The 20,945-nt window shown below is 41.7% G+C and overlaps 1 protein-coding gene across 1 annotated transcript; it reads left to right on the top strand.

Moving 5' to 3' along the window:
* Positions 1-1,474: 1,474 nt before the first annotated feature.
* Positions 1,475-19,884, top strand: wipf2a (WAS/WASL interacting protein family, member 2a). The gene is made up of 8 exons (XM_080760210.1): positions 1,475-1,981; positions 7,785-7,923; positions 9,323-9,455; positions 9,707-9,838; positions 12,010-12,759; positions 14,413-14,652; positions 15,721-15,822; positions 16,707-19,884. The coding sequence occupies exons 2-8, from the start codon at positions 7,861-7,863 to the stop codon at positions 16,748-16,750; spliced, it is 1,464 nt and encodes a 487-aa protein (XP_080616336.1). The 5' UTR covers positions 1,475-1,981; positions 7,785-7,860; the 3' UTR covers positions 16,751-19,884.
* The last annotated feature ends 1,061 nt before the right edge of the window (positions 19,885-20,945 follow it).

Raw genomic sequence — 20,945 nt, 5'->3', positions numbered from 1 at the left:
TTTAGAACATTTTGCCTTATAATGGTTGTATGGTAGCCTACCCCAAATTTCAGCAGCTGTCAAAAATTCCCCTAGGGTGGTTGAATATAAACCAATGTGGGATATGTTAGTAGACACCTTTACAAACATATTGGTGAAGAAAAATATTGGTAAGAAATGTATTCCCAGATTTTATTAATATTAATATTATCCACACATACTATCAAAAGGCAAGAAAAGCCCAGAAGAAGAATGCATTATGCAATTTCAACAGAAGGGCAACATTAATGAGCCTATATATTTTCACATCTGTTTATTGTGAAATCATTTAAATTAGTGAATCAGAATTGGCTTCATCACCACTGGTTTACAGGAGTAAAACAGTGGGCGAATTCTGTTAAAAGAGCTTGGTTCACATTACGAGACATTACATTTTTTTAAGGGGCGCTAGCCGCTCCTATGCACAGCTTTGTGTTTGTTCACATGAGTGTGATTTTTGTCATTACAAATATCAATTTTAGATCATGGTTCTGGCTGTCGCAGACAGTATAAGTTTTGTCTTACTACCTACAGTATAACTAGTCCTAATGTAAAGTATTACTAAAGATTCCTGGCTGAAGCTGTTCCAGAGGTCAGTTGTTTTGAAGAAATGTTTACTTCTCTGAATTCTTTGGCAGCAGGTAGCTAGCTATCTCAATGGAAGCCGGGGTTACAACTTACAAATCACACAAATTCAGTCTAGCAGTTTGCTGAGGTTTTTGGTAGACTTGGATCAAGACCATAGATCTGCATTATTTTTTATCGAATCTGATAGTACAAAAATAGATACAAAAGTAGAAACAGTGGTGTAAAGTAATACTCAAGTATGTACTTAAGTACAATTTTGAGGTATTTGTTTTTTCAATTGCTTTTTTAATTGTTTTCAATTGTTTCAATATTTTCAATTGTCAATACTTTTACTTCTACTCCACTACATCTCAAAGGCAAATATTATACTTTTACTCCGTTACAATCATTTGAAAACTTAAACTATAGTTACTTTATGCATTTTGATTATTATTACAAAAGAACAAAACACATCCACTTGAGCGAGACCGCATTTGAAAACGTGTGAAATGGGATATTCTGCATGAGTAGCCTGCTATACATTTGGATGCGTTTAGGGGGACGTCGCTGGCTTTTGGGGCGACCGTTTTTCACTTTTGGGGGTGAGCTGGAAAAGGGGCGACCGTACCTGTTGCGTTTGATACTTTTGTACTTTTAAGTTTTACTCAAGTACAGTGATGATTTCGTCGCGCGCCGGTGGCGCACCAAAACACTAAACAGCAGACCTACAAGCTCACGCCTCACAGCGCTTCGGGTTCTTATTGCGCATGAGCTTGTAAATCTTCTATTTTCGGCGCGCGACACCGTCGTATGCCTGGGGTATAAAGTATAAACCTTTACCTGCCTCCATTTTGTGTTGGCCGGCCCATTTCCGGGTTTCCGAGAACCAACCAACGATAAACGGGAGTCTCTCTCCTGCCGACCGTTTTTGCTGCTTGCTGGACGAGCGAGCAGGTGAAAGTTTGTTGTCGGCAGCGTAACGACATCTTGTCGATCAAGTTATAGTAGTTGTTGTGGTGTTTTTATACATGACAACATTATTAGCAAGGAGGAGGAAGTCCTGTTTACATCGACAAGCGGACAGTCAGTGGCCGCTGACACTGACAGCTGGCATTAGTAAACACCTTCCAACTAGCAGCGGCTAACTACTAGCAACCAAGCTAACGTTAGCTCTGCTAACTTCAGGACTTTGGTGCTAACGTTGTTGTTTTGTTGTTTTTATTAGATTTAACAACGTGTGGAACGTTCCAAACATCGCAGTCTCTTGATAAGACCCTCTCGTATATTTTTGTCAAGCTTTTAGAGGAACTGCTTTTTAGGTAAAGATTTGCCACAGCAGCACTTTCCATTCATGTTGTTTTGGGAGGACAAGACTTGCGATCCTCTTCGAGACAGGGTGAGTTGTTGATCCTGTTATTTAAGTTATAATGTGGCTAATACTGTTGCATGCTAGAATGGACACGTTCATTCTAAGGGCACGAATTAGCCTTCTGGGCCTGTATGTGTGCTTTATAAGGTTAACTAAAGGTTTGCCTGTTTGTATCTACGACAAAATCCTAGAGAGTGTAACTATAGATCTATGTCTTACATTTTCCCACCTTTCTGAGTTAAAATAACTCTTCCTGCCATTGTACATTCATAGTTTAATTATTTTTGCATATTTCTTTGGCATCTTCAAATTATGGCTTAAGTTTTAGCTGTTTATGTTCAACAAGTGTTATTGGTGATGCAATCTCGTGGATGCTGGCAGTGATAAAATTAGCTAATGGCTATCATATGATCATTTTAAACAACACCTTGTTTGTTTGGGCAACATTAAACTCGTAGTTTTTGAAATGTTGCAAATAGGCCTTTTCTCTATCTATTTTACTTGACCACAAAACTTCCTCAATGACCGCCCCCTTCCCCACTTGGCTGTGTTTCAGCTTCCAGCTTTCCCCCCAAAGGGGGACATTTTCTCTCATTGATTATTTGCCAACTATATCTATAGAGACCTAAAAGGAAGCTAGCTAACCATGGCAATCATGACCTACTTAAATTGAGACATCACATTACTTGTATTAAGGGAAAAATTAGTCAAATTAATATTGGTTCATCTCCAAAGTGTGCTTCTGCAGTGGTAAAACAATGGTCCATATTTTAGGATGAAAAGTAGGCTGCATCCTAGTAGTTATAACACAGTCTTCAACGCTGACCTAACCTCTAGTCAAATAGTCATGGATTCAACGGGGTATTATTATTATCATCATGTCACAACTCACAAAATTGTCACATTGGCAGGATTTTGTCTGCTTAAGATCAGAACATCAACTAGATTAGAACATCAAATAATCCCACCAAACATGCCACGATGCCCCGATTTCTGACTCTTCTTTTAGTGATGATGCGGCGGCGGTGATGGCTCAGGGGTAGAGTGGCTGGATGCTGGTAACCGCAAGGTTGCCTGTTCGAACCCGGGCTCCCCCAGAGTTGGTGTCGAAGTGTCCTTTGAGCAAGACACTGAACCCCAAATTGCTCCTGATGTGCTGGTTGGTGCCTTGCATGGTTTCCGCCGCCATCGCTCTGTGAATGTGTGTGTGAATGGGTGAATTGATGCACAATCTATGTAAAGCTCCTTGAGTAAAAGGCGCTATATAAATGCACCATTTACCATTTATGATGATGATGGTTGTTTTTGTTTGGAACATATTAGCTGAACAGTAACTACAAGCTGATGGTACTCGGAACCTAAACTTGGTTATTTTTATTAATGTTTCCACCACGATGGCTACAAGCACTTTGTTTTTTAGCTATACTTTTGGTTTTGACTCGTCTTCGATCCAAGCTGCTATACCCAGCAGTGGAACTTCAATATTTTCAACGCAGAGAAGAGATGACAAACTCTGCTCTCAGTTTCTGTCTCCCCTGCGGTGCGTTTCCGTTTGTTGTAGTCCTCTCTCACTGGCGAGCTTGCTCAGTGACATTCCATTAGTTTTTTTCTCCTCTGTGAAAACCTGCTCTAACACTTAAACCAGGCAGCCTGTTGGAGTGGAAGAGTGAAGAAGGGTGAGGGTGGGGTTAGAAGCCAGCTTAACGTGCCATATCAACAATGGGCCCAGACGGCTAACTGGTTTGGGGAGAATCGGTGACCTCAATCAGAGAGGACAGATTTGCATATATTGTTACAATTTTTGAGAAGGGTAAAAGTTTGGAGCCCTTTATCCATGAAAGTATATACCAAAATATATATTATATACATATATATATATACATCTGAGAGAGTGCTATTAATTTTGAATGATGTCAATCCTGCGGACATACTTTAGCAGTGACTATCGCATCTCAGTTGAACAACTTCAGTCAATATTTCACTAAACATTCACCCAGAGTCCCCCAGACCTTGTTATACCTTATCTGGGTAGGGTAATATTGACTGTAACTGCTACAGTGACTGAATGATCCTGTTTTAGAATTAAATTAAAATCATTGTAAATGTTTTCCCACAAGTCGGCTAATGACCTGTTTTCTGATAAAGAGCGAGAAACTAACTTGATTGTTATCTTGCTCTTTTATACCTAAATGCAAGACACTCTTGCCCAAGGTGTATTGTGAAGCATGTGTGTATACAGTTGACATAAACACAGGTGCTTACTTGTGCCCACTTTCCAAGTCTGCACCAATTTTCCTCGCAGTGGTGGACTGGATACATATTATTTATCCATTACATATATTTACAGCCGAGATGGAAATGGCTGTCATGGCATGTGATTAAAACGCACCTGGGAGTGCAAACCTGCCCGCCACAACATCTCCTGTTCCGTCTCCATTCCTGAGGTGTCACAATTGTCAATTTGACCATGACTATGCCATGAATTTGACCTTTGCCCTCTTTACACTTTTGACCCCAAAATGTATCAGACTACATCCTACAGCAGTGTTTCCCAACCTTTTCTCTGCCAAATCACACTTCATAGCCAAAACATCCCAGGGCACACCTAGATGCGGGGAGGGAGGGAGGGAGGGGGAGGGGGGGGGGGGGGGGGGGGGGGACTGTAGGACCTACATCGTTCCCATAGATTTTCATGAATATGAGTTTGTTCAGTCTCAAGTTATTATTTTTTTCCACAGACATGCAGGCAGGACAAATACTCTGACCTGGCATGCATGCAGCCAGGAAAATTGTCTATAGATATTTGTTTGCATAACTATGCATTGTACTAGTTAGTACAATGCATATATGTACAAAAAGCTATTAATTATGTACTTGGACCGTGGATGTTGGATTTGAAGATTTGGGGGATAACATAACAATAGTTATAATATGGTACTCTAGTTGTATATGATCAAGAACAGCCAAAGCAACTAGGTTGTTTTGGGAAGACAGAAACAGGGACTTCCACAAGAGCCAGCAAAACAGCTGATTACTCCATTCTTTTGCTATTAGTCTGGAAGATCCATACGCAACTACGCAGCCCAACACTTGGTATGGACTATGGTATGGGGCAGTATCTCTCTCACAGTCGAGACAGAACTTGTTATCATTGAAGTCAATCTCAATAGAGATTCTGGAGCCAGTGGCGCTCACATATCTTCAGAATCTGGGGCCTAACGCCATCGTCCAGGATGACAACGGTCGCCCCCCACAGAGCCAGGATCATCACAGAGTACCTCAAGAATTTGGGAGTGGAGACTGGAGAGGATGGAATGGCCTGCCTTGAGTCCAGAGTAGACCTCAACCCAATTGAACACTTGTGGGATCAGCTTGCGCGTGCTGTATGAGCTAGAGTGACCAACAGAACTACCTTGGATGAGGTTGGTGAACAGCATGAGGAGGTGCTGCCGCCAAGCTGTTGCGGCTGCTTTTTAACCCATTCTGAGTTTCTGACCTGAGATCAGATTCATACGAGGTTTCCACTGGACACACACTGGTCTGATTAACCCATTCTGACCTGAGATCAGATTCTAAAAATGTCAGTCGTTCTTCGATTATTGAAAAATAGCAGACCTACAAGCTCATAGCGCGCCACCGAGTGGCGCGCTACGAGCTTGTAGATCTGCTATTTTTCAATAGCTAAAGCATAACATGATGCTAACGCCAAAATGGGTTCCCGTTCAGAATGGGTTAATCTTCCACCCGCTACTGAGTTCCAAAAAGACTCAATGTAAAATTATTGAAGTGTAAAAATGCCAATATGTGGGTTTTTTTCTCCCATAATGCTGTGGGAGAGTGCAATTATCCAATCCACTAAACAACTCAAAGCAAGGGTTGAATACCAACCATTTGCCATGTTGGCACATTTTTGGGGTACGCTACACATAATAGCTGTGTTGTTCATTCCACAGATGCACTATCCTTACAATCTATACCTCGTAAAGGTGACTAATCAATGATTAGAATGATATATAATACAACACCAATTGCCATTATTAAAGTGTAGAAATGATGGACCAGAGTTAAGTTTCCAACCTTTTTTGTGCTGAGTTTATTTCCAGATGTATCACAAACAGTGGTGTCTGCATATCATGCAGTGTTGACTGATGTGCTGCCAGTGCCAACATTAGATACGCTATCCTATCTCCCTAGTATCCATGAATGTTGTTCATGGCAGTGATACTGTTTTATAATAGCTTCTGATAATTCCTTGAGCACTGACATTAACCAAAAACGATCTACAAAGCGACACTTGGTTTGAATCAGTGGGGACAATAACAATTGCAATTGGTGCTCTGTAGTTACTAGTTACTAGAGCCAGCAAGGAGACATTCATCATGATTCCAGGTTGACAGCAGTTCTGTCCCAAGCCTGGACAATGAGAAATAGGATGGTACATTAAACATGGAGGTGACTATCTGTTCTGTACTATGGAATACAATTCATGTTGATTGTCTCTGGTCCGGATACAAGCTCAAAGCTATTTTGGATTAAAACATTCACCCAGAGTCCCCCAGACCTTGTTATACCTTATCTGGGTAGGGTAATATTGACTGTAACTGCTACAGTGACTGAATGATCCTGTTTTAGAATTAAATTAAAATCATTGTAAATGTTTTCCCACAAGTCGGCTAATGACCTGTTTTCTGATAAAGAGCGAGAAACTAACTTGATTGTTATCTTTATTATTTTATTATTTTGGATTAAAAATCTTTGTCTGTTTAATAATACTGCAGGTGTGTTTTATTTTGTATTAATATTTACTTTGCTTTACTAAAACAAAGCTCCTTTGAATGACGGTCAGTGCAGTAGGACAAAACAAAACATTATATATGATTGATAGTGCATCCCAATACCCAATACGTGGTGGACACATATCCCAACACCCAATATGTGGTGGCCACATTTCTGATGGCGGAGTAATTTAAAACTTTTGAATGATATCATTGAAAATCCTCAAGCAGTGTTACAGTAGTAGTCAGACAATGTTGAGAATTTGGGACAACATGATAAATGTATTGAAGGAGCCAGTCTACAGCAACAGGTTCCCTCTAACAACAGCAAGAATGTCTGGGGGGTTTACATTGCCAATGCACCCACTGTGGTGTGACTGTGGAATGAGCATAATTTACATTTTCTTTACTTGTTTGTCCATACTTTAAGCATAATGTGCCTCTTATACCAAGGTCTATATGTGCTGTCTTCGTTTTCTGTTTTGTTTTCTGACACAAGGCCCTTGTTCATCTTACAAATGGAGCTAAATGTCCCTGTTTCTTTCCTGAGTGTTGTGTTTCTGACCACATCACTGAAGACTTTACACTTGTTTTATGTCTACATACTACCCTGTTGTTTTAAATGTGCTTTATAATAAATAAAGTAGATTGGATATACTTACTGAAACAGTTTCTATTCTTTTCAAAGCTGCCCACTGGATTATTTATTTAGCCTTTTCAGATTTTGGGTACACTTCAAATTGCACCAGACCAGTTGATTGGCGGATCAGCCAGCTAGATACTAGATAAAGATTAGGAATTGGAACTGAGAAAAGTCATTTTATGCTTGGTTGTGTGTGCACGAGTCGCACTCCGAAAAATAGCCAATCTACGCGTTGTAACCGGTTATTTTCGGTAGCCGGTCTACAAATCAGGCATTACCAAGGTCCTGCAACATCAATTTTAGTTTACTAAATCAACTGTAGGTTTAGTTGACTAAAGTCTTATATTTAGTCAACTAAAACTAGACAAACTTCGAAAGACTTGCTAAAGTTTTTTTCCATTTTGTTTTGCAGGAGTCAGTGTGTGTCTTTTGATTAGAGAAGGTGAACCAACTGCCACACCGACCAGTGGTGCCAACAGAGGGACACCATGCCAATTCCTCCCCCTCCCCCTCCTCCCCCAGGACCACCCCCTCCCCCCACCTTCAACCAGGTTAATAACACAACTGTACAATCATAAAGAAATACACTCAAGTTTGTAGAGTTGACTACTATAATTTCCATTGTTTAGCTAAGCGGTGGAATTTATGTATGTTTATATGTTGTCAAATGCATATATCCCAATTAAATCAGTAAATCACTAGTCTGTACTATTAACTAGGCAGATGTTTTAAGTTGCTGATAGCCTATCTATAGAAGATGTGACTGGTTGAATTACAAACTTGGAAGAGGGCAGACAACTTGATTTGCCTCCACAGGTTACAGACGGATTTTCCCAGAAATATCATGATAATGTTAAATGTATTATTATGCTTTTGTGCCACTAGAGGAAATTAGTATTGCAGTAGTTACATTCACCCCAACCCTTTCTGGCTTGCACCGAACAGTTCTTTTGACAATTAATTCCGTTTCCTAGTTGGTTCCTTTATTGACACAAATGTATAAAACATTGGGACCCATGATGAATCAAAAACTTTAAAAGGTACAATACATTAAAATATACAATACACAACACAAAATCCCTTTACAACAGGAGCTTTCTTTTGACAGGCAAGCATGTAGCATATGCAAAGTCTCTCCGTTAGTGCCCCCAACCTCACATTGACAAAAGCGCTGTTCAGGTGGTATCCTTCTTCCCATTCCCACACACGGTCTATGAGCGGACAACCGAAACCATGTATTAAGGTTATCCTCAAATAGTCCTCAATGTATAAGGTGTACTGCTGGTGCTGGTATAGAGTGGATGAACAGATAGATCTGGATTGATGGCTACATGATGATTTATTCTGGGGACACTTAAATACGCAGCGGATTCACCCGTTATCGCTGTATTAAATATTCCAAGGTGCCGATAGCGGTTGATTTCGTCTGTTTAATACTGTGAATGGGGTGGTGCAATACGTTGATCTGACCTAGATTATTTCCACTTGTAACTATTAGTTGCTTAACATGCTGCTGACATGTATGTTGCTCTGCATAAGCCGGTGGTATGAATCATCTTTGTGTCACCCACACCCGTACACACTTAACACAGGATACTGTGTGTCGTATAGTAACATTGTTCCACCATAAACATGCTACCATAACATATCTATGGTTCTGCTGGAAAGTTACAGGCTATTTTTAAACTGAACCTTGGACAATAAAAGTGATTTATAATTCATTGCTATTTTATTATCGTCAGCCAGAAACACCTTGGTTATGAATGATTGATAGCCAGGAATTTGTCTTAGTGACTCGTTGAGTGTGGAGGGCAACGATTCAGTTTCACTATTATGAAAAGTAGACTATATTGTACATTAGACTACAAATTTACAGTTGCATCGAGTTACAGTTTGCAGTTAGGCCGTGTTGGAATTTGAATGTACCTTTTTGATCACATCTTCCTATAGGCAAACACCACTGCACCTAAGCTGAACCGAGATGACGCCAAGGGCAGAGGGGCCTTGCTGGGAGACATCTGCAAAGGAGCCAAACTCAAGAAAGTTGCTGCCGTCAATGACAGAAGTGCTCCGATTATAGAGAGTGAGTTGCACCAGGTTCAGAGAAGCTACCCGTTTTTAGAGAGGTCTCTCTCTCGCTCTCTCTCTCACGCACGCACGCACATTGCAGACCTGCAAACATATAACTCATATGTTGCCACACATTTCTCTACATGCAAATTAACTTTATTTATATTTAAATATAACTGTATTTACTGTAGGCTTTTCAATTATATAGTTTAAATATTTGCACTGCTTTTTATTTTTTATTACAACTATGACACTTTTCTCTAGATTCAGGTGGAGGAGGAGGCGGAGGAGGAGGAGGTGGAGGAGGAGGTGGAGGAGGTGGTGGTTTTGGAGGAGGACCAATGCCAATGGGAGGCCTTTTTCAAGGAGGTGTGCCAAAACTGAGACCAGTTGGAGGTGAATGCACATGTCTTATTATTTCATTATATCCACCTGTTATAACTGTTTCTGTAACGGCTGTCTTGATCAATATAGTTTTAGGTGCTTTTTGAGTGGTGCAACCACTCCTATAGGGAGCTTTGTGTGTCTCTGGCTGGGTCCCTGGCTGGCTGACTGGATGTGTCCGAGCACGTAAATAGCGTTTAGTTGGTTTTCGTCACAAAGTGTCAGCCTAACACACACACACACACACACACACACACACACACACACACACACACACACACATATATATATTAACTGTATGTATGATGATTTTGGGTGTGACAATACAGTAAAGTAGAGGGTCCCTCTGGGGACCCCCTCACGGTCATTTCTCAACCATTTCGGACGCGGGCGGCTTGCCGGAACCGGGCTGCCAACCTGGGCACCTTCCTGTGGGTCTGGAAGTTCCGGGGACCCCCACACAGAGTTGCATCGCTCACTTCACACTGGTGTGATTTTTTGATATTTTTGGGGCTTTTCTGCCTTTTATTTTGGATGGAACAGTATAGACAGACTGGAAACAGGGAGAGAGAGAGACAGGGAATGACACACAGCAAAGGTCACCAGGCTCAGAAATCGAACCCGCGACTCCCTTTCAGGCTTCAGTAGAGCCTATATACAGTATAGTATGCGCCTTAAAGGACCAGGATCTTCATATAATTCGTCATCACTAATGAGCATAAAATATAACAATTGTTTACTACTCAGTCTGTGTTCTCATTGTGTTGTGGCCAGTTCAGAAACCCGTCCACCAGCGACATCATCAATGGGGAATCCAAGCCAATAGAAACTGCAGGCTATTTCTGAAAAGTTGCAATGCGAAAATGGAAGCCATCGTTCTGACAATATTAAAAAATCTGTGGGCTCCCCCAGAATTAGTGTCGAAGTGTCCTTGAGCAAGACACTGAACCCCTAATTGCTCCTGATGTGCTGGTTGGTGCCTTGCATGGTTTCCGCCGCCATCGGTGTGTGAATGGGTGAATGTAATGCACAATCTATGTAAAGCGCCTTGGATAAAGGCACTATTAATTAACCAATTATATGAAGATAGGTTGAAAAGTGGTGAATTGGTCCTTTAACCACCCTCTTATCTGCTTTTCTAAAGGAAGCTAATCATGCACATTGCCATGAGGCGTGCATAACGATATTCTAGCTAATATTTATGTTGTCCTATGCAAAATGAAAGTACAAAGTCCTCATACAATATTCTACTGTAATAAATGTACACTAAGATGAGTTTGGACTATGAATTGTATTTGAACTTTTTAAGGTATAAAAAGGAATAAATGCATAATAATAATAATTTTATAGCATATTTTAAACCAGTGTTAGAAGGTAACACAACAGGAATAAATGAGAAGACAAGTAGTAAGCAGAGCAAAAATAAAGAGCAAGGCTCGGCAAGCTAATAAGGAAAAGCTTGCCAGGGAGTAGGCCAGCCTGCTCTTCTTTGGCCAGGCCATTAGAGCTACAACAGTAAAGTCACAGTGACCTTTGGGCTCTACGGTTTGTTTGAACCGCTGCCAGAAGATCTTGGGCCAGGGATCTCGGGTTGCAACTGTACTTTAAAGGGGTTAAAGGTTCAGAAACGCAAGTTGGGGCCTGAGTGCTCATATTGTTTACTGAAGTGAGTTATGGAAAAATATGGTGGAGCATGGGAGATAGACTTTGAGTGGGAAATTGAGTTGGGTAGAGTAGATGTGGTATTGTCAAGGTTGTTGCAGGAGTTTAGGTAGGGTACTGTAGATGGTGTGTTGACCATGTTGTTGTAGTTTGGTAGAGTACCGGTAGATGTGGTATTGTCAGGGTTGTTGCAGGATAGGCCAAGAAGCTTATAGTGGCAAAGTGTGGCAGAGTGTCTGCTAAATGCCTAAATCTCTTTATTGGTTTTGTGTGCACATCATCTCTGTTGGGTGGAAACCTCATTATGTCAAACGGTTTCTTTTCAGCATTCAAATTCAGAAGTATAGTAGATCTACTACTGGATCTGTTACTTTTGATACTTTAGTGTGTCGCTGTAGTAGTGTAGTATCAAATAGGGTATTAATTAGTGGAGATATGAGGAGGTTTCTGCCCGACAGACAATATGCTACGTGGCTCTAACCTGTGTGTGTGTGTGTGTGTGTGTGTGTGTCTCTCCACAGACAGCCACAGTTCAGGAGGTTCAGTGGGCCGGTCAGCCCTGAGACCCCCGGGCTCCCGGCCCGCTGCCCCCCGCCCACCCACAGGCCGCGCCGCCTCGCCCTCGCCGCCCGACAAGCCCTCGCCTCCGGAGCACCAGCGGTCCCACCACCACCGGCCCTCTCTCCCGGACCTCTCTCGTCCACAGAGCACCGGGTCCTCCCACTCCTCGTCCAGCATAGCGGGCGTGGGGATGAAGCACAGCACCTCGGCCCCGCCCCCTCCGCCGCCCTTCAACCGAGGCAACCGCGGCGGCGGCGGCGGCGGCAACACCCCTAACCCCAAAGCCCCGCCTCCGCCATCCTCCTCCTCCCACCACCAGCACCACAGCCGAGAGAAGCCCCTCCCGCCGACGCCCAGCAGGGGGCCCGCCCCGCCCAGTTCCATGCAGCCTCCTCCGTCTACCAAGCCGTCGCCTTCCAGCAGGCCGCCGCCCACCGGCGGCTCCGCGGCTCCTCCCCCTCCCCCGCCGTACAGACACCCATCGGGCGGCGGCGGCGGCGTCTCCAACGGGCCGCCCCACCACGTGGACGGGGCTCCGGAGCTGCCCCAGAGACACAACTCCCTGCACAAGAAGAACACGTCGGCGAGCAGCAGCAGCAGCAGCAGCAGCCACGCACGGAGCCACGCGCCACTGCCGCCTCCCTCGCCGTCTCCCCTGCAGGGCAACAGACCGCCGCCACCCGCCCGGGAGCCTCCTGGTCGCAGAGCAGGTATGCTAACACGCTGTAGCTGGTTAACCTTCCCTGTGTGAGCGCCAGGAATGTTGACACAAGGCAACGCGCAGGTTTTAACAAGCATTATTTCTCAACTCTTGTGTGGCCCGGTTCCAATTTTAAGCCCAAGAGACAAACGCTACCTCACAAACATTGGCCCTGTGTTAGCAGACTGAAAGGCCATGTTGATCACACCTTGCCTTTATTCTAAAATTACTGCACTGCCTGGGGTGGGGTCTTTGTTTTGTAATAGGTTGGAATTGTGACATTTCTGTAACCTATTTATCTCCTCATCCAAATTCTTCTTATTGACCTTTGAATAATACTGTAGGTACTCGACCCAGTTTAATGGCACAACCGGGAATTACATCAGCTCTGTATAGAGGAAAACATATTATTTCTGACGTTTTAAACTATTTTTTCCCCATAATAAATGAAAAATCTGTAGTGTACAATCCCCCAAAAAGTTACAGTTTGTATTCACTGACCACGGTACATTGAATTGCTAGTTTACGTCTTGGCATGCGTGTTTAGATTCGGTTAGGTAAAATCTGCTGTGCTTCCACTTGGCTGAAGTTGAAAGCAAAAATTGGACAACCACTCAAACAAAAAACCGGATCAAATGATTCCAATCTAATGAAGCTTTCTTTCAAAAAAAATCCAATCCACCGAAAAATACAAAAATACAAAATATTGTTCATCCTTTCTTCAATAATACACGGTATATGCGTAGGTCATGAATATTCATGTGTAGCGTTTTGCAACGGAGCTTCTTCATTTGAATTCAGAGAGCGAGAGTATGAAACAGGAAGGCACTTGTTTTCTGAAGCTCCGTGTTGTCATTGGACGATGGCGCGCTTCGCCACGAGGCCTCCTGGTTTCTCTACATTCCAGAAGCCCTCTGGAATATTCCAGCATTCCTCTTTCTCTCCCCGTCTCTGCTTCACCCCCATCTTTGTAAGTTCTCTGACCTCTCTTTCACACCTTTTTATGATTCATAAGAAAATGAGGAAATCAATTTAAATGTAAATATATCTGCATGCTGTCTTTCTTGTGTTGTGTGCATGTCACTGTGACACATTACCACGGATGAATGAGAGACGATGGGCATTAGAGCGTCATTGGATTTCAAATGCCTTGTTTACCTTCCCAAAGGGCTGTGAGAGAGCGAGAGAGAGAGAGAGAGAGAGAGAGAGAGCATAACTGAATTCAAGGAAACGTTTGGCTCACATGCTATTACAAAGTGGAGAAGGTTAAACGATGGGTCACAAAGTGGGGGGAAAAAAAGACAAATTAATTAACTATTCCCTAACTATGAACTATTTCCCGAAAATTTCCCGTAAAAACGACAGTCTCTAAATATTAGTCCGTACCCGATGTGCTCAGCGCAGTGAGAAGACTTGAGACACATACGTCACCATATACATAGTTATCTGGAACTATGTAAAATCCTATGATACAGCCATGTTGTTTTTATTTAAGTTATGTATGACAGGTTGTAAAACGGTGCAGAGTCCCTGCGATCATTGAATGATTTGATTGTTTAGTGTGATTAGAAATTCAGCCATCTCTCTCTCTCTCTCTCTGTGTGTGTGTGTGTGTGTGTGTGTGTGTGTGTGTGTGTGTGTGTGTGTGTGTTGGATCATGAAGCACCCCAGGCACCTCATCCCGGGTCTCGAAACGGCAGCAGGGACCCGCCCCCTCCCCCACCCCCCTACCGAGTCCACAGCTCCGCAGCCCACAGCACCTCCTCGGAGTCGCACAGCCGAGGAGGAGGAAAGCCCCCTCCGCCGCCCGCCTCCTTGTCCTCCCGCACGCCTGCCGGACCTCCGCCCCCACCTCCTCCCGTTCGCAATGGCCACGGACACTCCTCCTCCAAGTCTATCATAGGTGAGAGTGAGTTAATTATTCGTATATATATATATCGATTATATCGCCACTGTCGGGCAGAAACTTTCCATGATCTTCCGTATTGTTACTTTTTGAGTATTTTCGAAAGATTTACGCCCCTACTTGATCATACTGACACGAAACCATCAAAAGTAGCAGATCCATATGCTTGAAATGCAATGCGAAGCGACGCGTTTAGAGTTTTTATATCTATTACTGTTGAATTTGAATCCTGAAAAGTAACAGACTTTTGAATTTGAATGCTGAAAATCATATTCATATTACTTTTGTATTGACACTGGGTCTAATGAAATATAACTGATGGAAGTTTTTTTTTAAAGAGACAACTGCCTTTTGAAAAGGTGTTTTATGTCTAGATGCAGAATGAGTTACCGAATAGGCTGGTCAGGTTATGAAATAAGCTTTTCTGTAAATGTGCAAAAATGTTCCGGGGAGCAACATTTGCTTTGGACACAACCCATTCAACACTTTGAAATCCATCAATTTGAGAAATCATTAATAAAATGTAAACCATTGCACTAGGACTAGAATGTATTTGCCCTCCTTCAGGCCTCCTGTTTAGCTATGCCTACCCTGGTACCCAGAGTCAACATTGTTTTGATATCAAAGACACAATGCAGGCTGTTGTGATGGGAGTCGATGGCAGTCAAATTTCCTCCCCGCAGACATTCAAATGAGCCCTCCCAGTTCCTCTGTGAGTCAGTTCCTAGATTACTTTCTCTGTTTAACCCATTCAGGCCTGACGTCGACATTTTATATAAATGTTTTCTAAATCATGACAATTTTTTGACGATTTAAAAATAAATAACAGACCTACAAGTTCATAGCACGCGCGCTATGAGCTTGTAGATCTGCTATTTTTCAATAGCTAAATTATAACAATGTTTAAAACACCAAAAGGTGTTCCCGCCCAGCATGGGTAAGAGGTCTGCTACCAGTACAAAATGAAAATGCAAGTAAGTGCAGTAAGCGAATGACATTTAGTTTTTAGTATTCTCTGTATTTTTTAGTATTATTGCTGAACTCTCCCACGTTTATGTCCTACAGATGATTTTGAGTCCAAATTCAACTTCCACCCCATTGAAGACCTTCCACCTCCAGAGGAGTACAGGCATTTCAATAAGATTTACCCCAGCAAAAATAATAAAGGTACAAGTCACTGAAGTCAGTGTCCTTACATTCTGCCTTTATTTAAACACGAATGCCCTTGTAGATAAAGAACTGGCTAATTTATAATTAGCATTGACTTGACATCATCATACTCATACTAATGAAAGCCTTCAAGACTGAGCATGTTGATGAAGCAAACACAGGAGATAATTTAATCATGCTTAATTATATTATTCATTTCACTACATTGTTGCTTGCCCCAAAGAACCGATCTACAAGCTTGTTTTGTTGTAGATCTCTTCTTTTAACTAAGCGACACTGTTGTGCATTGATTTATTGATCAGGTTTCATTGCCCCTTGTCTTAAAGTGCTATTCCAGAACAGAACCCTATCTATTATCTATCTATGTATCTCACACGGAGGCAGAGATGTAGAGCAGGAAATAAACAGTTTTTATATTAAATTTTGTTACGGGCAAAAACAGCATTTGGCAATTTTGCCAGTAACTTCTAAATGCTTGAAATAGACATAATTTAATCCAGAGGACGCATTTACAGGCCTCCATTCATCATCATCATTGCAATCATGTAAATGCAGTAGTTCACCCAAAACAAATACCGGTACTTATTTTCTATCAATTCATCTCCCCATGAAGCCTTGAATTCATGGATGTTTTTGTGTCACATTCCTATATATAGATAGAAAATAAGTCATTTTCGGGGGTCCTTTAAGAACAGTTTTGAGATCATACGGTCTTGCACTTTTAACATCCCATATATCAGTGCAGGCTGATTGACTGACAGACAGACAGAGTAAATGCCTTAACTGTGTGGAATTTATGCTGTTCTCAAGTTCATGTTTGCCACCAGCGTGTTTTTTTTTTGGACAAAACACATAGTGTAACCCTGGTTTCTCCTTCCTAGGAATGATAAGAGGAGCACCTCCTGCTCCGCCGGTGGGGAGGTGAACTCGGCCAACACTCAGGAAACCGCAGGACTTGATGACTCAAATCAGTCTAATGAATGGACGACGTTCAGGGGAGTGGCACAAAGCACTCGTATCACTCAAACACATACACCAGAGACCACACTTAAAACTACACGATACTAAAGCACCAGCCAGAAGCATTTGACGAATGCATTGCAACTACCCAGGTTTGACGCTACATTGTAGTAGTACACGACAGGCACTGTCTTAGTAATACTAGAACAAAACAAAAACACTTTGAACTGAGAAGCAAAGCAACGTTTTGAGCATTGTGGTCACCACTCGGTCTTTACTCACAGGACGGACGGAGAGGCGTGGCGCTGACACTACATAGTAGGACCAACTCTGAAACTTCCAAAATGTTATGCATTCCATGTTTTTCTTTCGATGCATATTCCAGAATAACGTTAACATGATTTTTTCCACTTATTTTTACATTTTCTTTTTTTTGTTCTGGTGTTGCGCATTGATTGTGGGGAGCATCGGGGGGGAAAGGACATTTTAACACTAATGATTGGAAACTTGTGCCATGTTTGGACTTTTATGATGCAATGATTGGCTACTCTACTCACACTCGCTGACATATGAGCATATGTATGGATGGAGGATATGATTTATTTTTTATTTTTATTTTCGTTTGGTCATAGTCATTCCAGCAGTGCCAGGAGGGCAGGTGTGTGTGGAATGTAATTCCCTCCCTCTCCCAGTGTGCCAAAAACGGATGAGACGGAGTGAACGGAGCAGAGCAGAACGAGTAGTTTTCCAGTGATGTCGACTTGGCTTTGTCGACATAGACAAAGATTACTTGAATGCTTACCAAGTTGTGTGAGAGAGGACCCTTGAAAGCTAGCTTTTACATTCACTGAGGATCCATTTCTATTTCCTCTAATCTTTATTATTAGTCTAATTATGATATATTATAATAATGCCATTGGTGTTTGGCAGCTTAACTCCTAAATCATGAAAATGTGCATGATGGCACCTGTGGATGCTGGATGGTCATGTATATAAATGGGTAACGGATTATTTTTTCCCCCCTCCCCAACAGGATTACTGTCATGTGTAACAACAACAAAATCTGGTACTCATAGGCTTTGTTAAAGGCGCAGTGATTCCTGTGTTTACCACAAGGTGGTGTCCAAGGAAAAGGTTTTCCTCGTTTCCCGTCAATGGTAAGACTAGAAGTGTGCAGTGTTGTATTTCAGGACTTTATGAGGGACCTTGTTGAAGTCTGTGAAATCCTTCTTCCACAGGGCGTTGATCAGAAAATGTGTATGATTTTTGTACAATATCTTAGTCCCAGGCAGTGGTTCTCAAAAATAACATTTTCGTGTCAAGGACCTGAAGAGGTTTCGTGGACCAGCATACAGGGAGATTTGTGTTAACATTTTTCAAAAATTGTCCAAGATTTTCTCCCCCCCTCCCCCCCAATGGAAGAAATACAAACTCACGTGTGACATCCCGTTGTGAGTTCATAGATTTGCTGTTTTTTTTTTAATAGCTGAAGTATAAAACACTGATTGTGATGCTAGATAAATTGAGAACCACTGTTCCAAGGACTGCTTGGTGAGAAAGATAGGTTCTGTTTTAAACGCATAGCTATGCAAGGAATGATGTGTAAAGGATTCTCATTGGTAGCAACTGACCAAAAAAAAGGAAACACTTAAGTGCCAGATCTGTTGGGAGCAGATGGATGATGTTCTATTTTTATTTTCTTCTCCTTTTGTTTCTTCGTACGTGATGCCATGCTTTAGGTTTGCAGTCGATGCATTGTAGTGAAGAAGAGCGGTGGTTCTCGACCTTTTCTGGGTCAGGGGCAGGGCCCCCACTTGGAAATCTCAAAAGCATTTTTGCCATTTCTTTCTTTTGTTTTAAATATTAATGTTATATCATTAAAATCGTAGTGTTTTGCCAATAATTTAGGGGCCCCACTTGCAATATTCTCACGGCCCGCCAGTTGAGAACCACTGAAGTAGAGCACTGCATAAGCATACAGAAAGAGAACACGCCATGGGTCAGTTTAAGATGTCCTCCATGGAAACTGACTGGTCCTTGCCTTACACACACAACAAAAACAAAAACGAACTTCTTCACTCTTATCGGTACCAGTGCATTTATTTTATATCAACAAAAAAAAAAAGCTAAAGTGGAAACGATTCTATTTGAAAATGCAATAAATATTGTATATTTACTTTAAGTATGAGGAGGAATATGCTAATCATAGTTATTGATCTATTTTTATGTTGTAAAAAGGCTGTAATATAGAAAATAAGAAATGATTAAAAAGTTATAACAACGGTCCACTCGGATGGGCTTCGTCCCATGGCCAGATAAGACAGGTTATCTTTCTAGCACTTCTCTGTATGCTTGGCCCTAGGGGTGGGTGTGCGTGTGTGTGTGTGCGCACGTTGCATGGATGTATAACGGTGGGAAAATAAACACCAGCTACCAGCTTTTTGGCTCTTTTCCACTACAAGAAATCTAAAGTAGATCAAGATTATTCAAAATGTTCCTACATTTTCCGATATCTTTTCCGAAATTTACAGAAGAATACGACTCCTAGTACATATTTTACATCTGCTAGCAGCTGATGTCCCCCAGACCCCACTTTGAGAGAACTTATATATTTTTTTGTTTTTTTCCCCCTAAAATGGTGAAAATAGCATGCAGGTCTAACAAGCTTGACTTGTAGACGTGCAATTTTCACGTTATTTATGATCTACCTCCCTCCTCAGGGGTGGTTCTGGTCATAGAACTTCATAGCTTCTGGGAAGAGTCGCTTTATGGAAGGTTCTGGGTTAACACTTTGTAGTGGAAAGAGCCATTTGACTAACTGGTATCATGGGGTAACCAACCGTGGTGATCTTTCACACATGGAGAGAGCCTCTTGATTGCCTGTAGTACAAAAATGTGTTTCCTATCTTGGATGTATGATTTATATTTTGTTCCGCACAGGTGACCAAATCACGACATTTGTCTCATATTTTCATCCTATCTGATGTAAGAGCAAAAAAAAAAACCCTGTCTTGCCTGTGGTCATTTCATGTTTAATCTACCATGTTTTTATCATTTGAAATAATTTCAAATAAATATATGCCTTTGGGGAAAAGGGTACTTGGTTTTGGTTTGTCTTCCTTGCTGTAACTTCGTATTTTTACTCGATTCCTGTAGTTTACTTGCACTAAAGGGGGAAGGTAAGTGATAAAAACAGTTTTGTTAGAATGTTTAAAGCTCTATTCTGAATAGTAATCATTGCAATAGACCGAGTGTTTGTTCAGTAACAGGAGTCTCCCTGTCTCAGCTCTTGGGTAAACAAGGTAAATGTTGAATGTTATGTGACTGAAATTCAGCCAATCAGGAGTGTACCCATTTATCAGATTTAAATGTATAGGGTTCCGGTTCCAATTTTGTGTCATCACTTCCAATTTCACTTGTTTAATCTGTATCTAACCTGTATGGTCTGAGTTCTCTGTCCTGTTTGGATCAAATTGTTATCCTGGCCTGAAAAGCCATGTTCTGTTTAAAGAGCTGGAGACTCCTATTGAACAAACACTGTAGCAATGAGTACTATCAGTAATCAGAATGTATATCTATTTAACACTTATTTTAACCAAAGCAAATCACTTACCCTACCAGAGTATGGTTCTGAGGTACTTTTTACTTTAGCTGAGTATTTCCATTGTGTTTTATACTTTATACTTCTACTCCACTACATCTTAAGAAGGCAAACATACTTTTTAACCCACTACAATTATTTGACAGCTTTGTTTTTGATTAGGCTATACAATGCTTTAATTTATCCAATTGACTTTGGCTATATTAAAATAGCCTGTTTTTGGAAAAAGTTGGGTACTATTTTATTTTATACAAATTTATAAATTTGAATTAATTTGTTTGGTATTGCTACTTTTAAAACAAAAAAGGCAAGGCAGGGACGCTGAAGTTCCCGGGAAATTCTATTCCGCCAAAAACATAATCACAACTCCCGCCACACTGTACTTGTGAGAAACGAGTGACGTAGGTTACGCTCACGTAGCGTCACGCTGAAAGCTGAGCCAATGGAGATGTAGAAAGTGACTACATGTCATCCAATGCACCAATCAGAAGACGGCGGAAGTCCAGCTGATCGGGGAGGAGGAGTTTCCAAAGCATTTGGCGCAAGTTTACTAGTTTGT

This window comes from Protomyctophum bolini (genome assembly GCF_963924005.1).
Source record: "Protomyctophum bolini genome assembly, chromosome: 3".
In the NCBI taxonomy this organism is placed as follows: Eukaryota; Metazoa; Chordata; class Actinopteri; order Myctophiformes; family Myctophidae; genus Protomyctophum; species Protomyctophum bolini.
The sequence above is the reverse complement of the archived record's forward strand: the minus strand, read 5'-3'. Positions and strand labels throughout refer to the sequence as shown.

What these genes read in the sequence shown, in the direction of transcription:
- wipf2a (XM_080760210.1), top strand. Translation starts at nt 7,861, where the DNA reads ATGCCAATTCCTCCCCCTCCCCCTCCTCCCCCAGGACCACCCCCTCCC. An exon ending in AAAACTGAGACCAGTTGGAG is followed by an intron (nt 9,839 to 12,009) that starts GTGAATGCACAT and finishes GTCTCTCCACAG; the next exon opens with ACAGCCACAGTTCAGGAGGT. An exon ending in CTCCTCCAAGTCTATCATAG is followed by an intron (nt 14,653 to 15,720) that starts GTGAGAGTGAGT and finishes TATGTCCTACAG; the next exon opens with ATGATTTTGAGTCCAAATTC.